This window comes from Trachymyrmex septentrionalis, unplaced genomic scaffold, assembly GCF_001594115.1.
Source record: "Trachymyrmex septentrionalis isolate Tsep2-gDNA-1 unplaced genomic scaffold, Tsep1.0 scaffold149, whole genome shotgun sequence".
In the NCBI taxonomy this organism is placed as follows: Eukaryota; Metazoa; Arthropoda; class Insecta; order Hymenoptera; family Formicidae; genus Trachymyrmex; species Trachymyrmex septentrionalis.
Window position 1 is genome coordinate 580,960 of NW_017304642.1, and position 9,842 is coordinate 590,801.

Here is a 9,842-nt window from a genome sequence, read left to right on the forward strand (position 1 = left end):
AGATTTTTTTATTATAAATTTTGCGCAAAAAGTCTACAGCATTACATTTATCGATAATACAATTTTCACCTAAAAGTGTTACAAAATATTTAAATTTTCATTGACAATATACGTACGAGGTGTGATCAAAAAGTAAGGTGACTTTTCATTTTTATAAAAAAATATTCATTTATTCATCCAAAATTATGTTATCCCCTTCAAAATAATCCCCCTCTGATACAATGCACTTGTGCCAGCGCTTTTTCCAGTCGTCAAAACACTTCTGAAATGCACTTTTGGGTATTGCCTTGAGCTCCTCCAGCGATGCAGCCTTAATCTCCTCAATCGTCGCAAATCTTCGTCCTTTCATGGGCCTTTTCAATTTTGGGAAGAGGAAAAAGTCGCAGGGGGCCAAGTCTGGTGAATACGGTGGCTGAGGCATGATGATAGTATTGTTTTTGGCCAAAAAACTACTCACTAGTAACGACGTTTTGGAACGCAGTTTTGGAACGAATTTCGCTGACACACGTGTCATACCCAAAACATCCGTTAAAATTGATTGGCATGAGCCAAACGATATGTTAAGATCATCAGCTATTTCTCTAATCGTGATTCGACGATTTTTCAACACAATTTCTTTCACTTCCTGAACATTTTCGTCGGTTTTTGACGTGCTGGGGCGTCCAGAGCGAGGTTCATCGTTAACATTTTCTCGGCCCTCTTGGAATAACTTATACCATTTATAAACATTTTTTTTGCTCAAAGTTGACTCACCGTACGCCACTGTCAACATTTCAAGAGTTTTTGAACACTTAATACCATTTTTTACACAAAAATTAATACAAACTCTCTGCTCCATTATTTTCAAAAGCAAAAAATCGCCGAGCACGCAAACACGAGTCTAACCTTTATGCCTCTCACATAAAAACAACACATGCTATATAGTCAAAACTGTGAACATACGATCGTGACGAGTGTATCAACACAACAACAAAAAATTTTTTAAATTAGAGTGTACAGAGCGCGCGAAATTCAAAAAGTCACCTTACTTTTTGATCACACCTCGTATACTGATACAGCTCAGATTTATATGTTCTCAACGCAATGTTTGAGTTCGAACATGAAGAGCACGGTTGACGGTTTCATGTACAGACATGTTTCGTGCAATATTAATTTGACCATTCACATCACTCATTTTTACGATTTCTATCACTAGATCTTGGACGGATAATGATGAAGATGCGAGTGATTGCACGAACCGTTCAATATCCGCGCGTCTTTCGATGAAAGCCTGCCATATTTCACGAGGTAAGATTATGTTGTTACCTTGGTCGCCAATTGCAATTTCCACAAAAGACACAGGTCCCACGACGATTCCGACATCTATTATATACGAGGGCGGTCCGATAAGTACTTAGCCTACAAAAGAAAAACGAAAATTTTGGAAAAGTGGCGATTTATTTCTCAACATAGTCTCCTTTTAGCTCGATACACTTGACCTAGCGATGCTCCAACTTCTTTAACCCGTCTGAAAAATACGTTTTCTCGACGTATGCAAAGTAGGCCTCCGTGGCGGCGATGACCTCCTCATTCGACTCAAATTTCTGCCCGGTGAGTGACTTTTTCAAGTTTGGAAACAAAAAGAAGTCGCACGGGGCCAAATCTGGAGAATACGGTGGATGGGGCAGCAGAAATCGCTGCGCGATTTCCTTTCCAAAAACAAGAATCGAATCACTGACCGATATTGCTCTTTTTCCATTTTTCTAAAATCCGCGGACACGCCCGCTTCCACACGCGGTCAAAACAAAACTACAAGTCCGATTCGGCTGAAATTTTGACAGTAGCCGTCTACGAGAATGTACTACACGATAGTAAATTTCTCTTGAGATAGTGGCGCAATCGGACGGTGAGGCTAAGTACTTATCGGACCGCCCTCGTATATACAAAATAGAGAAAAAAGGAAAACAGATAAACAAACTGTAGAGAAAAAGTATTAAAAAAAATTATAAAATAAAAACTTACTGTTCATAAAACTCTTCATCTTAAATAGGAACGTAAAATCTCATGGAATCGTACATGCTTGGAAAGCGTTGCAGTAGCGGTCCGTTTGAACGACAGATGTAGTAACATTGCCCGAGTTCTTTCTAAGTTTAGTCTCCTCCATCACATTTCTTCAGGAATGCATATGGAATTGTTCAACTAACACAAGTGAGAGATAAAAAATGCAAGCGCCGATGTACGACAGCTTTGTTAATGTAATAAAAGATTTTTTTAAGGACATTCGACTTATTAATATAACATATTTCGCGATAACATCATGAATGTAATTTTGATACATTGCGACGTTGCCAAATTGCATGCTAAATGATATAAAATTTAAAGATCGAGATGCATTGCGACGTTGCCAAATAGTACGCATAATGATATATGTCTCATCCGTTGTAGTCCTATGCTCGCCATAGTATTCATACTCTCTCTTATCCATCGTGGTCCTATACTTATCATAGTATTCGCACTCTCTCTTCTTCTCGTTATATTCTCTTCTACATTCTCTTTTCTTCTGGCTCACAATTTTATTAAATAAATATAGTATTTGGTTTACGATTTTTTAATATGACTTAGCAATGATTTTAATTTAGCAACTAATTATAATAATATTTTTAGTAATGTAATACAAATAGCTGAATGTTCCTAATTATCAAACTATTATAAACTATTATTGAGCAGCCATCAAACACTTATTGTACTACTGAACAGCTATCATATTATTAATTAATTCTAAATAACTATAGAGGAAAAAGATTCTTTTCCAGTCGCGGTAAGGAGAAACAGGAATGTGCAGGTTTCAAAGATACGTGACAAGCAGATGATGTCATAGACAGAAAAGAGCGAAAAAAATATTCTAGGATTTTGGAGGAAACCCAGAAAGAAATAGAGATTAGAACTATATATTGTATAATTTCTTAAAACTATATATAATTTTCTTTTATACATAATTTCTTATTATTCAATTTTTATTTTAATGATTTGATTAACTTATTTGAGGAAAAATTGCATACCTTCTTATCATATTTAATTCTAAATCACCGAATAGAGACAGGGAAAAAGGAGTCCGAAAATAATTTTAAAAATTCAGTAATATATTTAAATATCATATTATACATTTTTATAAAACATTAATTTATTTCTTACTTTAAATGTAACGCAATGCATACAATTTTATCTGAAGCGCACATTACTAATTCACACTCCATGATTGAAGTTTCATCATAAACTTCAAGCAATCATTTAATATATCACATTTATTGTTAATACAATTTTGGCGTATAGTAGACACAAATTGTTGATATATATTCTTTCTCGCACGCGATTTTTGTTAAAAAGATATGATATTCATTTTGTGACTTTTATGATGCGATTTTACAATAGAATAATACGAGTACAATTTTAATAATATTTTAATAGTATAAGTTGATTAGCCGTGCTTTCTTATTAAGTAATTTATTATCACGAAGATATGAAGAAGGAATGATGAAGAGATTAGAGAAAAGATAAATTTCAATCAAAGAAATATATATATTTTTTAATATCGATTTATTTATCTAATTTTTAATGCATCACGTACAATATAATTTAAATCATAGTCCACTAGTTTACATTCTATAATAGAATTTTTATCATAAATTTTGTGCAAAGTGTTTGCAGCATCGCGTTTACTAGTAATATAATTTTGTTTTAAAAATGATACAAAATATTTGAATTTTTCACTAATACCGTGCGTACATTGACTTAGTTTGTAGTACACATGCTCGGTACATTGCTCAAGTTTAAATAAGAAAAGTACGATTATTGGTTTCATGTACAAGCATGTATCATACAATGACAATTTTACGTTTTTCGTATCACATACTTTAACAAGTTCTACATTCAGATCTTGAATCGGTGATGATGATGATGGGATAGTTTACTGCATTAATCGCTCAATATCTGCACGTCTCTCAATGGACGCCTTCCACGTAGCATGAGACAGGATTATGCGGTTGCTTCGATTGTTGATGATCGCAATTTCTATAAGACGTAGATCCTACGACGATTTCGATGTCCAAGAACTTATACGCTGTCAACGTCAATACATATCTCCTCATCAAGATATGAAGTAGCGAGGTTTCGAAGATGAGAAGATGCACTGTAGAAAATAAAAAACTTGTAACTGTAAATAAATCTTAGAAAAGTACATAACGTATAAAATGTATAAACAAAATTTTATAAAAATTGAATAAACTTACTGTTTCTCACTTACTTTAATATAGACAGATCATAATTACATTTTATGACATTTATGAAGTAATATATGTTCCACAACGTCAATGTGTTGATGAGCTTTGTTGTATGTTTCATCAGTAACATCATGAATCGTACAATGACATGTAAGATTTAAATTTAAGTAATCATCAAACTTCGAATCACATACCTTAAAATGTTTATATACATATCTGCTGTCTTATGCTTGGTACACTATGTATTACTGTGAGGAAGCACGTTTCGAAATCTAAGTTCTTTGTACTGCGACTGAAATGCATCATCGACGAGCAATATTGTTTATTAATTTCACACAGAGTAACGTAAGCATATAATTCTTTTTTAACGTTTAAAATATAATATCCTCACAGACGTTTTTTGATGCGATGACTGCGATGACTGCAATAACTGCTCAGAGCTCTCTTTCATTCATGCGTTTTCTATCTTATTATTTTTATATATTTATCATTTATTTATCATTTATATCATTTATTTTTTCATTTTTATATATTTTTTCTTTCGGATGGTGTATTCAAAGTGGAATTCTACGTATCTTTACAAATATGCGAGTTAATTTCAGTGTAATTGCCATCAAGCCTACATTAAATTATGCAATGACACATATATAAGAATGCACTTTGACGATATCGAATCTTTTTTATATCTAAGGGATCAGCTTCAGCGACAATAAAGTTTGTCTGTTCTCATTATCTTTTCAAAAATGAGTTTAGGCAGTGTATTCAATGTGGAATTTTATGTATCTTTATAAATAAAGTGTTAGTTTTTCAGGTAATGTTATAACGATTAATATGTTTGCATACAGACGTACACTACCTTATCCTAATTGCAAAGAATTCGTTCCTCGTATATCTTTAATGTTAAAAACATTATGATATCTTTTCAGTATAAAAGGTATAAAAGACTAACATTGTTGGTTAACTAATCCCTTAGATAAAAATAAATACTTTATTTCTTTGAACGTTTGCACGGTCTATATTCACTGCTAAATATCAAATTCTTGCTTAATAATGACAATCATTTATTGTTACAATAGGATTGGTTAAATTGTTGCAATATAGTTCTGTCTCATTATTGTGGTCAATCATAAACTTTCTACTAATATAACGGTAAATTCGCGACATTAGCTATTATTATTATTATTATTATTATTAGGCGTTAGGAACTCGAAAGCTCATTGCCGCAAATACCAAATCCCGCCACTGTTCCCGTCCCTGAGCAAGATCCCTCCATTTGTGACCCTCGTACCCCATTTCATTAGCTATATCGTTTATATATCGTTTATATATCGTTTATATATCGTTTATTTTCATTAGCTATATCGTTTAGCTATATCGACATTAGCTATATCGTTTCTAAATATAATATATTTTATACAATTATATATTATTAATTTAGTTCCCCTTTTTATTCTTTTTATTTTTTGTTTTACATGTATCTTATAAAATTTAATTACCTTAATTACAGGAAATATTAATTTTATTTACAAAAGATTTTTGTTCCGGATTTGACGCGCTTATAAATAAATAAACTTTACCAACAAATAATATATGCGTATATGCTATAAATTGTATAGAAAATTTTTTATAATTGGATAAATAAATTTTAATTCTATCAATTAGGTAAATAATATCCTACAATCGACCAAAGTTGATCTTATTACTTAAATATTTCAGTATTAATTTATACAAGTACACTAGACAATTCTATAAACTGTGCAATAAAATCCTTACCAATTTTGAAACGCAGTCATGACTATAATAGTATTAATAGTATTATAAAATGTTATATTATATTATAATTGTGTGTTCATACTTGCCCCCTTGAAAAACAATGTTCACCAGTTGTTGATTTTCAATATTATTTAAAGCGCTAACTATTCACATTCTATAATAGAAGCTTTATCATAAATTTTGTGAAAAGTACTTACAATTCTGAAGTTATTGATAATACAACCTTTGGCGTAAAAAATTATTTAATTTCTTCACTCATACTATTTACATATTGACACAGATTAAAGTATACGTGCTTCACGTAATGTTTCAATTCGAACATAAAAAACACAGTTGACGGCTTCATGTACGTACAGACATGTACCAAGTTATAACAATTTTGCATTATATGCAACGCGAGTAGTATATGGGCAGCCATGGGGCGTCAAAACAAACCTCCTCCACGTCTCCCTCCGGCGCCGTGGGCATGGCCTAGACGAGTCAGTCTGAAGAAAAGGCGCGCTTTGATTGATCGAGGAGTGAAGGGTGGGTAATAGGGTAATTAAATGTTGTGTTCTGATTGGTTCGCCCTATACTTGCCAAAGATTTGATTGGTTCGCTCCATACCTACCCATAAAATGATTGGAGAGGGTGGGTGGTAGAGGGCCTCAGACAAAATGGAGGTCTGAAAAATGGTGAGTAGAGATTGGGATTGCAGCATTCTTTTGTCGCGAGAGCAGAACAGCGGGCGATGAATAGAGGCCGAATTTATGACGATCACTTTTTTGTTATCGCGGCGCAGCATCTCTGACGTGTAGGCGTTTTAGTGAATGTTATTTATGTATGAGAGAGGAGATCTTATATCAAAATTTGCGGGTCTAGAGAGAGTCTTGCTTTTGTTCGGAAGAATTTGGGGAGGTAAAACAGGAACGAACATGTTCAACTGTTGCGGCGCGTTGTCCCCGGTGTGACGACCACTCGTTTGAGCGAGAGTATGATTTTTATGATGTATGACAAGGATTTTATGAATTTGTATTGTACTTTACTTCTTGTACTTTATTTAAAAATTTATATAAAATATATAACACGGAAATATGCAGAGAAAAAAGTTGGTTATTGGAAGGTACGAGTAATTAAAAAACGAGGGTTCATGTTATACAAAAATGTATTTATTGATACCAATTTTGTTTTCAAAGAAAAAGAAATACATAGTTTGCATGAGAATAAACTAAAACCAGTTTTAGTAAAATTAAGCCAAAGATTCTCGCTTCGAGAGAATTATATGAAAAATATCGTTATATCTTAACGAAGTTAGTAGGATTAAGATAGGGATTCTGGCTCATGGAGGGAAAGCGCGGGGCACGGGGGGTACTCGAAGGCGCAGAGGAAGGGAAGGGAAGGCGCGGGAAGGTTTCGGCGGCATCGCTGTCATAGAATCCCGGTCGATTGATTACATAAGCAATGCGTTTCTTATTTTTTTTATCATCCACCGCTGCCGCCGCCGCCGCCACCGCCGCTGCTGCGGGCCCCGCGTCCATCCCAAAAAATGTGTAGATAACAAGGGCTTGCACGTTAGAGAAAGATAGAGCGCGCACGACAATGTTAGAGCTCATAACATGATATGAGTGAAGAAAGGATGGAAGAAATGAATCCTCTTTTTTATGATACAGTTTTTTCAATAGCGCGTCGAGGTATAGGATGGATGGATGGGAAGCAAAGAAAGTACATATATAAAATGATGTGGACGAAAATTTTTTATTCACATGTTATTACATTGTGTTTTTTTCGTACGTATTAAAAACTAAAGCTAATAGCTCGCAATCGATGAGCTGACGTCCATTAAAGAAGCCGCTGTCGCGTATGGCGTACTCAGACGTGATATTGGAAAATCGCGTATACTTTCATCAATCGTATTGACGAGTCGGGCTAATCATTCGGACGTTACATCGATACATCTGTCAAAGTCAAACACATAGCGTAGCATCGTTTCGGTCATCCTATGCGTACAGACGAAGAATCGAGACGTACAAGCGTAGCAGCGTTCAGCATACAAACTCTGACGGTTAGCGGTCCAATACTTATAAAATTGTCCTTGTATTCGTTTCGAAGCATCTTGTAAATATATATTCCATTGCTGCTCGTAGAGATTTTTCCAGGTTTCGAGACACAGCGACAGTTCGTGTCTGCGATGATCTCCCAGGACGATCTCCATGTAACTCGACGGACCAACGTTGATTCCAATTTCCAAAAATTTGTAGCCCGTATTTGTCAGATCGTAACGTCTGCTTAGTAAACGCATCGCACGATGCTCCGGACTGTGTACATACATAATGTTAAAAAAACGTTTCTTTTGTGTATAGAACATTAAAACTTACATATTATTATATATTCCTTCTCCACATCGGACGCTCTCTTTGGCGAAGTATATTTTTTTAACCGTTCGTACAAGCGGGTATCGCAAGACTGATTGCATTCGCGTAAATTGTGACGTATATGATAATACTTCTGGAATCGAAGAAGGGAGGCTGGCCCTCCCCTCTTTCCAAGAATTTCAAACGTGTCGGGACACATTTTATCATGTCTTTCTACGTATTTTTTGTCATAAGCTTATACATACGTTTACACGTATGATTATATGTACACACGTTTATACATACGTTTATACGTACATACGTTTATACATACATTTATACGTACATACGTTTATACATAAGTTTATATGTACATACGTTTATACATACATTTATACATACGTTTATTCATACGTATGTTTATACATACGTTCATACATACGTTTATACGTACGTTCATACATATACGTTTATTCATACGTTTATATGTACATTCATACATCCATTTATACATACGTTTATACGTACTGTGATGTGACGTTTTCCGTCCGTCACAAGGGTCGCACGACCCGACCGAATAGTGCAGTCTAGCGTCGTGAGTCCTTCCTGGCGGCTTATCGCGCGTCGGACAGAACGGTAGGTCAGTGTGTTGGTCGTGTAGATGCTGCGGATACTCAAAATCGACTTCGAGAATGTAACCGGTGGACGAATCCAGAGCGATCGCGTCAAAGTTCGCAGCGTCTTTGACTCCTCGAAATTTGTCGTATGACAATGGTTGACACATCGCCCAGCCGTATAAATTGTTTACGTCGTAGTACATCAAGTACCACGACGGTTCCGATGGGTCGTACGAATGCATGTACTTGTTATTAGCCTGTGCGTATCTACCTGAACATTGACTGAGACCGCCGTGTATACCGCGCTCGATGAACATGATCATATCAATATCAGTAAGCAACTCAAACTTTACGCGCGTATGTTTTAACATTTTATTCCACGTGAAACTAGGCAAGGTGTAATAATATGCGGGATCCAGACCATAATTCGCGACACAACTTTCGCGGAAATTTTCGAAAATGTTAGCACTATTAGAAGTGCTAGTAACAAGACATCGGTTTTCAATAGATCACTGTACTGACCGAGCGTTCGGATGGAGAATCGCTACCATATGTACGTTCGCGGCGTGAGCGTAATCGCTCTCGGATACGGTATCGCTTGTTAAAGAAAATTATTCGCGCTGTGATAAGCGTGTGTCCTGTAATATTCCAACACAGTCAATATACTCGTACAGAAAGACATCTTTACGAGTCAGTAATTCAAATTCATTATCCGATAGTGTTGAAAATTTGGAATGTATAATTTTTAATTTGTCTTTATCAAGATACGACGCTAATTTACCGAGACTTGTACTGAGAAATTTGAAGTAATTAATAAAACGTAATTTTACGCAATTTTTCTGAGAATTATTTTCATTTTTGTCTTT

General features: G+C 34.9%; 2 protein-coding genes across 2 annotated transcripts in view; both read right to left on the reverse strand.

The window, feature by feature from the left end:
- LOC108745808 (odorant receptor 46a-like) overlaps positions 1-9,842 on the reverse strand; it is a 215,418-nt gene that overhangs the window by 101,770 nt on the left and 103,806 nt on the right. The window lies entirely within an intron of this gene.
- Positions 145-948, reverse strand: LOC108745811 (putative uncharacterized protein FLJ37770). The gene has a single exon (XM_018482181.1). It carries the CDS (start codon positions 836-838, stop codon positions 170-172), a length of 669 nt encoding a protein of 222 aa, XP_018337683.1. The 5' UTR covers positions 839-948; the 3' UTR covers positions 145-169.